This window comes from Phacochoerus africanus, chromosome 10 (assembly GCF_016906955.1).
Source record: "Phacochoerus africanus isolate WHEZ1 chromosome 10, ROS_Pafr_v1, whole genome shotgun sequence".
Classification (NCBI taxonomy): domain Eukaryota; kingdom Metazoa; phylum Chordata; class Mammalia; order Artiodactyla; family Suidae; genus Phacochoerus; species Phacochoerus africanus.
The window spans coordinates 116090940-116104973 of record NC_062553.1 but is presented as its reverse complement, the minus strand read 5'-3'; the positions used below and the strand labels follow the sequence as shown (position 1 = coordinate 116104973).

General features: G+C 37.9%; 1 protein-coding gene across 1 annotated transcript in view; it reads left to right on the top strand.

The window, feature by feature from the left end:
• Window positions 1-14034, top strand: part of ARHGEF38 (Rho guanine nucleotide exchange factor 38) — a 135764-nt gene that overhangs the window by 105508 nt on the left and 16222 nt on the right. Inside the window, exons 6-9 of the mRNA XM_047799214.1 lie at window positions 3298-3497; window positions 4488-4621; window positions 10146-10250; window positions 11949-12071. Coding sequence (XP_047655170.1) covers window positions 3298-3497; window positions 4488-4621; window positions 10146-10250; window positions 11949-12071 — 562 coding nt within the window. The remainder of the gene's footprint in view (window positions 1-3297; window positions 3498-4487; window positions 4622-10145; window positions 10251-11948; window positions 12072-14034) is intronic.

The following is a 14034-nucleotide window of genomic DNA, read 5'->3' as shown; positions in this document are numbered from 1 at the left end:
TGACAGAAAAATTGAACATAACTGGTAAATAGAGAACAAGATGATTCCAGATAGTGATAAATTTTTTTTTTTGTCTTTTTGCCATTTCTAGGGCCGCTCCCGCGGCATATGGAGGTTCCCAGGCTAGGGGTCTAATCGGAGCTGTAGCCTCCCGCCTATGCCAGAGCCACAGCAACGCGGGATCCCAGCCGCGTCTGCAACCTACACCACAGCTCACGCCAACGCCGGATCGTTGACCCACTGAGCAAGGGCAGGGACCGAACCCGCAACCTCATGGTTCCTAGTCGGATTCTTTAACCACTGCGCCATGATGGGAACTCCCAGATAGTGATAAATTTATAATGAAAATAAAATGGGGACATGTGACAGAGACTAACTGGTATGTATGCATGCATGCACACGTGTGTGTGTGTGCATGTGTGTGCTTACATGTGATAATCAAAGTTCCTTAGCTTCTCACTTATGAAATGAGGATTTCTAATAGATGGTCTCCAGGGTGCCTTCAGATCTTTTCTAGTGATGCAACTTCTCTAATTTCGTTCAGTGTTTTTTAGCTCCATTTCACGATTTCAGTTATATGGTCTGTTATAGACCCATACTACTACTTGAAAAATAATAATTGAAGAATGAAAAATCCATTCAAGATTTTAAAACAGTGTCTGCATTCTCTATCTTTTTTATTAGAGTATAATTGATTTACAGTGTTGTACCAATTTCTGCTATTTAGCAAAGTGACCCAGCTATATATATATATAGAGAGAAAGATTTTTCTCATGTTTTCTTCCATCATGTTCTGTCTCAAGAGACTGGATATAGTTCCCGGTGCTGTATATCAGGACCTCATTGCTTATGCATTCTAAATATAATAGTTGGCATCTACTGACCCTAAACTCCCAGTCCATCCCACTCCTTCAGCCCTCTCCCTTGGCAACCACAAGTCTGTTTTCTGTCTGATTCTGTTTCTGTTTTGTAGAAAGGTTCTTTTGTGCCATATTTTTAGATTCCACATATAAGTGATAGCATCTTGTATTTGTCTTTCTCTTTCTGATTTACATCACTTAGTATGAAATTCTCTCATTGCATCCATTTTGCTGCCAATGGCATTATTTCATTATTTTTATGGCTGAATAGTATTCCATTTTATATATGTACATCTTCTTAATCTATTCATCTGTTGATGGATATTTAGGTTGTTTCAATGTCTTGGCTATCGTGAATAGTGCTGCTATGCACATACAGGCACATGTTATCTTTTTGAATTATAGTTTTGTCTGGATATATGCCTAGGAGTGGGTCATATGGTAGTTCTGTATTTAGTTTTCTGAGGAAACACCATACTGATTTCCATAGTGGTTGTACCAATTTACATTCCCATCAATAGTGTAGGAGGTTTCCCTTTTCTCCACACTCTCTGGCATTTTTTATTTGAAGACTTATCAATGATGGCCATTCTGACCAGTGTGAGGTGGTACCTCACTGTAGTTTTGATTTGCATTTCTGTAGTAATAAGTGATGTTGAACATCTTTTCATGTGCCTACTGGCCATCCCTAGAGAGTTAATGTGATCCCCATCAAATTACCTATGACATTTTTCACAGAACTAGAATGAATAATCCGAGAATTTATTGGAACCATCGAAACAATTCCCAAGGCAATTTTAAGGAAAAAAAGAAACAAATCAGGAAGCATAACTCTCCCTGGCTTCAGACAATGTTACAAAGCTACAGTCATTAAGACAGTGTGGTACTGGTACCAAAACAGACCATGGGTTCAATATGGGCCAATCAAACAGAATAGAGAACACAGAAATAAACCCAGACACCTACAGTCAATCAATCTTCAACAAAGGATACAAGAATACAAAAAGGGAAAAACACAGTCTCTTCAGCAAGTGGTGCTGGCAAAACTGGACAGCTGCACGTAAATCAACGAAACTAGAACATACCCTCACACCATGCACAAAAACAAACTCAAAATGGCTTAAGGACTTAAACATCAGAAAAGACATCATCAAACCCCTAGAAGAGATCACAGGCAAAACATTCTCTGACATCAACCATACAAATGTTTTAGGTCAGTCTCCCAAGGCAATAGAAAAAAAAAGAAATAAACCAATGGGACCTAATCCTAACAAGCTTTCACACACCAAAGGAAACCATTAAAAATAGAAAGAAAAAACAACCTATGCAATGGGAGAAAATGGTTACAAATGATGCAACCAATAAGGGCTTAATCTCCAAAATATACAAATATCTCATACAACTCAACAACAACAAACAAACAACCCAATTAAAAAATGGGCAGAAGACCTAACAGACATTTCTCCAAGAAGACAGGCATTCTTTATCTTCTAAATAAAAACCTAAAGGAAAACAAATGAGTGTTATCTGTCCACTGGAGAGGAATCAAGGCACAATTTCCATCCTTGTTCCATTTACAGTGTCTCTTTATTTGCCTCTTTGCATGGAAAGATTTTTAGAAACCACTGCTTTCTGGCTGAGAAATGAATGCAGTGGGTTGGACAATGGCATGACCAACCATGCAGCTTTTCCTTTTCCTGTGACCTGCTTGGCCATTTGGAATGACTCTAGTCTCATCTCAGAACCTCCTAAAGGAAGAGTCAGGGGCAAGTGCTCATTTTGTGTAGCCATTTGAAGATCTGCAGGCTAAGAGTTCCACTTGGAAAGTCATGGAAAGTCATCACGTAATAGCAATGATTAGTGACAGTGATGGTATTAATGATATTTAGAGAAATGTTACATTTATTTATAAATATCTTTTGGGGACTGGGGTAGAACCTCTGAAACATTAAAAATTCAACTTCCCAATTTGGTAGAAGAAAGAGAACAAATCATCTATTTTAATTATTTAATAATGAATTTATTCTCTTCACTTAGCAATCACAAAAATACCATGAGTAGAATGCATTTTTCTTGGTTGTCATGGAAAAATGCAGTCTGAAATTGTTTCCCACTATTATTATAAAGCCTGTTATTAAAAAAAAAAAACAACTAAGTGGAACATGGATGGAAATCATGCTTTGAGTCCTTTTAGGTAGAAAAATAGACTCATTTGTTTTCTCTTAAATTTTGTTTAGTAGAAGGATCTTTTGGCCTTGCTTCTTTCTGGCATCCACTGCCTGTGCTTTCAGTTAGAAATTAAACATAGCCAAATGGGGGTGGGGGGGGGGGAGAGTGAAAAGCAATTTCAGGACCAATCATTCAAAAAATCACAGAAATAAAAAGGAGTTAATAAGACCGGTGTTTGTGAAACTAATATTATTTATCCCTATTGCAGGGGCAAACCGAACTTACTGGACATGGGCTCTTTGATGATCAAACCAATTCAGCGTGTGATGAAGTACCCCCTATTACTGTGTGAACTCAGGAATTCCACCCCTCGCTCTCACCCAGACTTCAAAGCACTGGAGGATGCCTTTGCTGCAGTGAAAGACATTAACATCAACATTAATGAACTTAAAAGACGGAAAGATTTAGGCAAGAGGCAATATGATGAATTGGGGGTTTTCTGGGGTTGGGGTATTCTGTTTCTGTTTCAGAGAAGTAGTTACAGCAGTTGCAGTGAGCATGATCATTTGACATCTGGAGTTAGAGGCTAGGGAAGCCAGGGCAGTTTTGCCTTGCCAGATAGATTCAAGATCATGAGGCACACAAATTGACAAATTTTATTGAACGGCCTCATACTCAACATCTTTTGGCCATGGTGTGTCTGGTGACATACTGTGGGCTGAAGATATCCATAGCTTATGATCCTCCTGTTGCTGGGGTTATGTGTGGTAGGAAGGAGGTGGCTAGGAGCACTGAAAAGCTAGATCTGCAAAGCGTTGGAGAGAAGGGCAGATTCAGGTGCGAGGGAGCCCAGCTAATATAACAGGCCATTTGGTTTGGGAACACAAACCGATAATTGCTCCACTGAAGGGAGCAAGTATATTTATTTCTTAAATGAACAAATCATTGTTAACTATTTGTTAGCTAACATGGAAACTTCACCTCTAAAGTGGAATGTAGATTTCATAACAGGAGACACAATTACTTGGCTCCTATCATCCTATCATCCTGGATGTAGTTATGCCTTGGGGTAGATCAATGAGTCCTCTATTACCTTAGAAGAAAGTCTACGGGTGTAATTCATTGAGTAATAAAAAAAAAGCAACAAAAACAACAAAAAAAAGAAAGAGCCCCCACCCCCACCCCCAGTATTAGGGATTCCTTTAATGTGGTAGATAAATGAAACTTGGGCTACGAGGCGCTCACGCCCAGGACAGCTGAGTTTCTGAAAGTCAGTGGGGTGGGTGGCTGGCGCTATGACTAGGCAGTGGGGCTGGAGCACACTGCATCTGCAGCAGAGAGCTGCAAGTCATATAGATTGTTATTTTAAATGTAAGTATTAATATTGAATACTTTGGATGAAATACACACTTTCTATGACGTATATGTTAGATATGTTCTTGCTTTCTTCTGTTTCAGTTCTAAAATATAAGAAGAATGATGAGGATGAATCACTTAAAGATAAATTATCTAAACTAAATATTCATTCAATTAGCAAGAAATCAAAAAGAGTGACGAATCATCTCAAGATTCTGACCAGAGGAGAATCACAGGTAATTTTTCTTGTTAGGCCACATACATTTTTCCTGGGGAAGACAGACAAATGCTGATATTTTTGTGAGGTTTTATTTTATCATTATCAGAGCTGTTTCTCAATCAAGATAATTGCCCAATGCTCTTTCTGCCCCCCCCCCCTTTTTCTAAGTTTTATTGCAGTATAGTTGATTTATAGGGTTGTGATAATTTCTGCTATACAACAAAGTGATTCAGTTAGACATGTACACACACCCATTCTCTTTCAGATTCTTTTCCATGTAGATTATCATAGAATATTGGGTAGAGTTCTGTGTGCTATACAGCATCTCTTTATTTCTTTCTCTCCCTTTGGGGGGATATGGAATGGAGGTGGTTCTGACACTATCTTCTCTATAGTGCTTCCTTTGAGGAAGAAGACAAAGGAGAGATAAGGACAGCAGGCAGGGCTCAACAAGGAATGCCCCAGGAGTCCTGACACTCACCATCAACTAGCATATAATCTCACCCTTCTTTCATCCCTGTCTTATTTGTGCTTTTTAAAAGCCTCATTTCCTTTAGGTCCCCTGATGTTCATCTTATATTTATTTAACCTATAAAAAGAGTGTTGAGGAGCATACCTTGGTGTGATTTTTCCTGTTCGCCCTCCCCCAGCCCCAGCTGCACATTGTTACGGGTAATTGTTTGGTGTCAGTTGTTTAGCGTGGCTTAAACCACTTTCATCTCAATCCCTAATAAACAATGAATAGATTAGCAAAATTTCTCAAACTTTAACGTGATAAGAATTACTTGAGAAGGCGTTCCTGTTGTGGTTCAGTGGGTTAAGAATCTGACAAGCATCCAGGAGGATGAAGGTTTGATCCCTGGCCTCGCTCAGTGGCTTAAAGGATCCAGCATTGTCATGAGGTGCAGTGTAGGTCACAGACGTGGCTCTGATCTGGTGTTGCTATGGCTGTGAGGTAGGTAGACGGCTCCACCTCCAATGTGACCCCTAGCCTGGGAACTTCCATATGCCGCAGTTGTGGCCAAAAAAAGGAAAAGGAAAAAAAAAAAGAACTACCTGAGGAGCTTGCTTAAAGACAGATTCTAGGGTTCACTTGTTTCAAGGCTTCAAACTAGAAGTCTGTATCTTACAAGGACCCCAGGTTTTTTAAGCTGACTATCCTGGAAGTAAGTGATCAATGGAACACACTTTGAGAATCACAAGATAGAATGGTCATGGCCAGAAGTGGTAATACAGTGGGCTTCTAACCAAAAGTAGGCAGACCTGTTCTTGAGATATTATCTAGTATTTTCCTCCCCCTGCCTCATGTGCCTGATTTCATTCTTTATTCTACAGCATCTCTAATAAAGGTTTTTAGTTTGGACTAGAGGCTACTGGTTTGGCTCTTGTTTTAGATGGCTCTTCCTTTCTATCTCGGTCTTTGGGTGCTGTGGTTTTTTTCTCTTTTAAGTCTTTGAAACTTTTAAACCGCTAAGCTAAAAGTGGTCTCTTCCTCCTTGGAATGCTTAAAGCATTTACTGAATGCATCTCAATTTTGGTACAGTTAATATTTGCAGGAGTCAGCACAGAAATTAAGAGCAAAGTCCTTCAAGTCATTCTGATCTAGGTTTGAACCTCACTTCTGCCTATTCTCTTTAGATATGTAACTTAAATGTAATGTAACCATTTGTGAACTGGGGATTATAGTAAGACCTAACACAGGAAAGAGCTGTGAGGATTACGTGAGATGATGCAGATAAAGTACTTTAAAAATAAATAATAGAAAAAAGAGAATAAAAGAAGAAAGTACTTACAGTGTGTAAGCATTCAACATATAGACTATCATCATATCATTAGTTTATATTGAATAAATTATTATTTACCTTTCAATGTGCAGCCTTCTCACTTCCCACATGGATAAAAACTTTATGCGTGATGTTTCAATGATGTCTTTCACTTTCTGTATTTAATGATTTTAACATCTTTAAAAAGCTTGCAGGCCAATGAAAGATGCCCCTTGTAGGGCAAGCCTGTTCTTAGAGCTAGTAAAGATCAGCTGGGATCACTTATTTCATTTGCAAACCAACCAATCCTGAGTCTATAGCCCCAAATACCTCCTTTTCTAATTCTCACACATGAAGCCAATATTCCTTTACCTTAAATGACCCCAGGACCAGGTACCAGGCAACTAGAGACCATCTCTGTAGCCCAAATCCTACTGGAATTATTCACACTGGCTAGTCTTAAACTTTTACTCTGCCCCAGCTGTTTCTATGGGGTTTCTGACAGAAACTCCACTAAAGACTCTGGCCTTGACTTCCCCCTGGCTCCTTTCTGCCAAATAACCAAAACTTAGTGGTTCCCCTGTGTCCTGCATGGCATACAGTGACCCCCTCTCTAGGTCCTGTGAGTATAGTAAACTCCTTCCAAGTCTTGTTCTCTCTTCCTTCTTGGCTGCACTGAACTCTTGCCATGCTCTGTCCAATATGGACACTCTCAGAACACATTGCTTGCATCATTCTTGTACTTACTTCTTGATATTCTTCTAGGGGCCCCTAGGTCCACTGCACAGAAGAGGTAACTCCCCTCCTCTCAACGTGCAACTATAACATGGGAAGCTTGGGCCATTTATGGTGTGAGCTCATAGATCAGGAAAAGGAAAATCCAGACATTTCAATTAAAGACAACAGTAACAAAACTGAATTGAGAATTCACTTGAAGAAGAGACTGTGGCCTCCATGGGCATGTGTAAATGTAGCATAAACAATTCTCCCCTACTCTTTGGGATGTTGCTTCTGACTCAAGACACTTCTATGGAGGAACAATAGGAAGGTCTTGATTCTGGGCAGGCTCTTATGGAAGCCATTACAGTCTTTAATATATTTATCATCAGCTTCTGATATTTTTCAATTGTGGACTAAAAGTGAATTGTAGTTAAAGTCGCCTGAAGGGATATTAATTAGATTTTTCTGCTTAATCTTTTGAGCGGATGTCCTGTCAGCAATGAAGCATTTCACCGTTAATCAAAAAATCAGCTGCATAGGCTGGACTGTAGAAAAGATAAATCTCGAATCAGTCAATTTTGCACTTGTCAGCAGCCCAAGTGAAATATTTGGTGGAGTTAGGGTATAAAACTATTACCCAAGAGGAAGATTCTATTCCATTCATCACACAAATATTGAACTCTCACGTGCCTGTCATTGTTAGAGATTGCAAATGCAAAGAGGTTCTAATTTCAGACAGCTTGGGCTTGAACTCTGGTCCTAATTATTAACATGGGTGAGTTTCTTTAACTTCTCATATTTGTTAGGGTAAAGGCCAAGCCTCTGTCACAAGAGATTCCAAAACATACCAGCCTAAGTCAGATAGTCATTTACTTTTCTCCCTTATAATAGTCCACATGGGCTGTAGTGCACAAGAGCCTTCAGGAACCCAGTTCTCCCCAATTTTTCACTGTGCTGTTCCCAAAAAATATTGTCTTTATCTGCCTCATTGAAGGTAGGTCACTGCCATGTCTTCATTCAAAGTCCCAAGGCCAGTGGTATAATGGTAAGATTCAGAAAGGAAACATATTCCTTTTGTTCACACCCTATTTGCCCACACCCAGTGACAAGGGCAGAATCGGCAGGAAGGGCATCTGGGAAGAGTGGTCTCAAGTGGGGCAGCTGTGTGTCCAACTAGAGGTGCAGGTTCTCTTGGTGGAAGGTCAATAGCAGGAATATTCATAATCTCTGCCACACCTCCGGGAGCCTCTGTTCTTTGTCTCTAAAATGAGATACATAGTAGCATCTACCCTGTAGGGTTGTATAAGAATTAAAAGGAGAAAATGGAAGACAGGTTTTAGCACAAGTGTCTGGAACATGGTGTTTAACAAATGTTAACAATTATTATTAAGAAAAAATACTTCATCTCCAATGTTTTCAATCCGCAAATGGAAAGAGTGGTATAAATCATTAAGTAGTATTGTGAGAACACAATTAATTTTCTGGAAGGGAATGAATAGAAATTAGAAGGAGGATTTGTAAAGGCATGACAGTTGAGCAAGTCCTAGAAAAACAGGCAGAATTTGACAAGGCAGGAAAGGGATGGCAGCATATTCCAGCAAAATAAAGCAGCATGAGAAGGCTTAGCAATACAGAAGCACAACTAGACCGTATTTCTCATAGTGAGGTCCTTCTAATGAACCTCTTACATTAGAATCTTTTGGGTTCCAGTCAAGGTGTACAGAGTAACATAGCTGGTGATGGGTCCATGAAAACTGCATTTAAAAAATCTGCCCCAGAATGGATAAGCAATGAGGTCCTACTATATAGCACAGGGAAGTATATCTAGTCTCTTGGGATAGACCGTGATGGAAGATAATATAAGAAAGGGAATGTGTGTGTGTATATATATATAACTGGGTCGCTTTGCTGTACAGCAGAAATTGGCACAACACTGTAAATCAACTATTCACTAATAAAAAAAAATTAAAAATGCATCTGCCCCAGCATGCTGTCATGTACCTCCAACTGGTCAGAACATAGAATTCCTAAGGCAGAAGGTGTTGACTTTTCTGTGGGTTACAAAGAACTGTGCTGCCTATTTAATGAAAAGCTTTCTAGATAAACAATATTAAAGGATTTGAAAGTACTAAAATAAAATGTCACCATTTTCTATGCAAGTTATTCTAAGGTCAACCACCTTAAATTAACAAATATAGCCACTGAGAACAGCTACGGTTATTACCAAGTACCACACTGAGAATACACACCATGTTCCATAAAACAGGTATGTTTTTCACACAGAATTTGCTGACACAAAGTTGGTTCTAATCTTCTTTTGTAGCCTTTTTGAATGACAAGAAATACATCTCACCATTGATAGCAATAGAGTGTCTTCCTAGAAATTGCCATGAGCTTGTAAAAATCATATTTTTCTGAATGGTACCAGGCATATATACAAGATAACAAAAAAAAATAACTGGACACATGTGACTGCTATCTTAACTCTGCAGAGTTTTCCTAATAGAACTATTTTTTTAAGATTATACATCATCTTTCAAATTTGAGTTGATAAAGAATGATCACATTTCTTTAGCCATGAACCTAAGAATAGATGTGAAATAAACACTGAAATAAATTGAGGTGAGTCATATTAGCAGAACAATAAATCCTAATCAATACAATCTAATTTTTAATTTTTAAATTTAAAATTTTAATGTTGTTATTTTATAGATGCACAAATGTAATATAAGAATACATAGAAAGCACATGCTATTAAAAACAGCAAAGAGAAGTTTTACATTCCACAACTATTGTAACCAGGGTGAAGCAATGTGAAAACTCAAGAGTGAATCAAGTGTGGCTTTTCTACACTAATTGGACATCAATTGTGCTATGGGCTGGACACAGAAAGGGCTGTGTAAAGACAAGTCAGCATAGCATGGAAGGTTTTCATCTCAACAAGGGGTTTTCTGTAATGTGCTTGGCCAATGCATTTTGTAGGTTTTTTTTTTAATTTGTTTTTTAATACCAGATTCCTTTGCGTAATAAAAATAAATAATTTCATCTATATTTTAGGTGAAAGACAGCACCTTTAATAGAGAAGAAAAGCTATTTAGATCTTTAGAAAAGACCGTGAGGCATTGTGTGAAGAACATCTCATTCTGTCTTCAACATGTCCAGGTGGGTGAGACACAACTGTTTTCAATGTTTCTGCAGGAAGGTCTTGATGTTTCTGGTTATCATGAAGAGTAAGTGCGACTGTTCATTAATTTATATCATGACACCTCCTGTATCAAATTTGGGAGGCTGTAAAGTGCTGGTGAAGGAAGCCGATATAAAGACTTGGGTTTTGCCCTTTGTTCCCTTACCTGCTCCATCCTTCCCCCATCCAAATCATCATACTGTGGGACATTTGCTGGTATGATTGCCTTGTGGGGCTGGACCATCAGCATGCTCTCTTTTTAACAAAGATGAGTTCATCAGTGCAAAATGGCAGACAAGGCAGAAACTTGATTTGTTTGATTACACTAACATACCACTTTCCAGTACCTAAAACACATACTTGCAAATTTAAGAGTAGGAGTGAAAGAAAAAAAGAAAATCAAGAGGGAGCATAATATAAAATTAGAGAAGTTGAAAAGTATAAAGGCCATAGGAAAAAAACCCCACAAAAACCCACATGCGCATCTCAAATTTAGCTGTAGGCTGCATAGTAGCCAATCTAAAAAGTGATGTGTGATCACATAATTCTAAGACAAAACAAGAACCTCTATTTACTTTATAACCAGTGTTTGGTAATGGCACTTTTACAGTTCTGAATGAAATTCATAGATAACTTAATCTTAGGTACATAAAAGTAAGCCAATATCAAGGGAAACACATTCTAACAAAATAGTATTAAGTACAGTATGTGAATATTCCCACACAACCATAGTAGAAGACAAAACATCTCCACAAATTTCCAGTCCCTTAAGAGTTTCTCCTGTCCTTGTTGGGAACCACAGACTTAGTCAAAACAACTGCAGTACTGTATAATTATATTCGGTGGAAAGACTGGTCGGGAGTTTCTTCAAATGGATCTCATTAAGGGGATGTAGGGTCCTTGACAACAGTCATGACTATGAGACACAGAAAGTTAGTAGAATTACATGTAAGTTAACTAATAAATAGCCCCTTCCTATTTTCCGGTTTTTCTCTTAAATATCTGTTTTGGAAGCAGATGTTTGTATGGTTTGCTAGACTATCCTACCAACAGAGGATTAAGCTGACAGGCACAGTGATTTGGAGACAAGGTGCTATGGTACATAACCAACAAGCCACATTCTTTTCTGATTTATTAACTTATGCAAAGCCTGATTTTTCAGTCAGATTTGCTAATCTCTTCCTAAAGTGCTGCCTTCTGTGAAAGGAAACCCAAAACAGCCAGAGGGCAGTGGGAAAACGCTGTACTTGAGTCAATGCCTCTTAGGAACATCTACAAGAAAGTCTTCTCTTTCAACTAATTGATGCAACAAAAGCGTGAGCATCTTCTTTTGAAGAGAGAATTAAATTCTCTGAAGACACAAATCAAAGAGGAGTAATTTTTAAAATAAGGAATCTGTAAGAACTGAAAAATGAAGAAGTTAAAATGGATTTTACTTAATAAAAGAGGGTGTCATACCCACGAAGCAGAGAAAGTGACACGGGGGGGGGGGTGGAAAGTAAGGAAATAGATTGTTATAAGTAACCTAATGGTACAAAGTAGTCATACATTTTTTTCCTTCCTTTCTTTTTCTCTCAGTGGTAATAGTTATGTTGATAAAGTGCGTGCTTGGAATACATATAATTGTACTGACTTCAGAACTCTGCCCTTTCGGTAACTTTGTTCTTGGGTTGCAGGATGCCATGTCTTTAACTCTGCGGAGTGTAACAGAGCTCCAGGAGATTTCACACAACAAAGATGAGGAGGAGAGGGGCTATTCAGAGGTTTCCAGTAATGCCCCAAATCTTTCTGATGACTTTGTAAGTTATTTACCCTAACGGATGAATGCAAATGAAAGAGTAGAGTTAAAAGAAAAGCTGCTTTTCATTTACTTTTTTTGGAGTTAAAAATAAAACATGTACTAAAGCAAATATGAATGTCAAAATTAGTAGGTTTAAATATGAGATTTTTTTATCATTAAATATTTTGAAGTGGATTAGTGAGGCTTTTGGTATAATCAAAATTTAAGGAGGGTTCCAGACTGTGTTTCTAGGATAGTCAGTGTCTGTGCAGATTTTAAAAATCAATATTTAGTTTAAGACTGCATATGGCATATCAGGGATTTATTATGTTAGAAAGCTGTGATTTTCTTAAAGGAGTCTTTGGAAATGCCCAGAGTTTTTACAAGAGGAGCAAAGATACTCTCTGAGATGTGGCTTTTATTAACACGCTATATACTGGAAAGTAAAGGCTTCCTATTGAAAAAGGGCTTTTATTTAAGAGTTGTGCATTATATCTTCTGTTCTATGGCAACATATTGTTTCTAGAGTTCTATAAAATATACTGAATCATTAAAAACATAGATTGGGAATCATAAAAACATGCTCGATCCAAGAAAGTATTTGGGAGCTAAATTAGTCTGAGTAATACTATTTTAATTTAGTGTCTGATGTTCCATAGGTATTATTTTTTCATAGTAGTATTGGAAGTACTATATAAAATATATAATAGGCTCTATCATCTTGAAGCTTCCTTGAAAGTGGCATTTTTATATTGGTATTATTGGCTTTTGGGGTCAGACAAATCTTCATTGAGTGGCCCTTGTATCAGAGTATGTTTAGCTTTCCTACCAAGACTCTAAATCCCAGTAACGCCCCCCATCTCATATTTTCAAGTCCTAGAAAGTTATACTGCCCCCATTCCAGTAGAAAAACACCCAGAAGCATCTTGATTTCCTGGCACTGGGGAATGGAAAGTCACCATTACATTTGAACTAACATAATAAATTAGATGGATAGAGTAAGAGGAGAAGGACAGAATTTTTATAACATGTTAAAAGAAAAGTGTGGCTAGTGCTTTATACATTTTCTGGGCTTAATTACAGAGAGCACATTTTGCTCTCTAGGTTAATTCTGACTCATTAATTAAGGTGATAAATACCTATTGAACACCATATGAAAACGTGGCATATAGCTTCTCCATCATTAAGCATGACCAGAACTTGACGGAATGAAGAGAGAAGGTAATCCTCCCTAGCTTGCATACAAACACAGGATGATGAACTGGGATAACTTAAAATAATTATCAGGAAGCCCAATATAAAAATACCCTTTCACAGATAAGGTATATTGAACTCTTCTGAAAAATCAAATATGAAGAGCTCAAAATCTATCTAAAGGCAGAGCAGTTGTTTTCATCTAACCATGAAAGGTATCTATTTTACACATTTTGCATAGCACAAAATACTAGAATAAAATCTCTGATTCTTACTGGTTCCAACCATGATTCCCATGCACAGGTGAATTGGTTCATGTCTATGAGTCAAAGGACATGTATATTGTAATTATAATTTCGTAATTAGATTATCTGTAGAATTCAGTCAGGTCACAAACACAGTAATTTACCTCAGAACAGTAAATGGATTCTTTGCTTAGTTGAGGGACTCATTAAATAGTCTGGAAGCATATATTGATTATTTTACAAGCTAGACATCAAATTTAATCTGTGTTGCCTATTGCTTGTACTAAAACCAGATTGGTTTCCCTTCTCTTCTAGGTTTCCCATGAGTTCAGACTAAGTTACCAGAGGTCATTTAAGTTAATTAATAAAAGCTGCTGCTCAGATGCTGCTTCCCTAACACATCTTTCAGGTTATAAAAGAGAAACCTACTTCCAAATTGCCATAACATAATCGTGAAACCCAAGCATATATGATAAAGGGTAAAGCTGGGCAGTCAGCAAACACAGGATACTAGTGCATTTCAGAATAGAAGTGAGGAAAGAG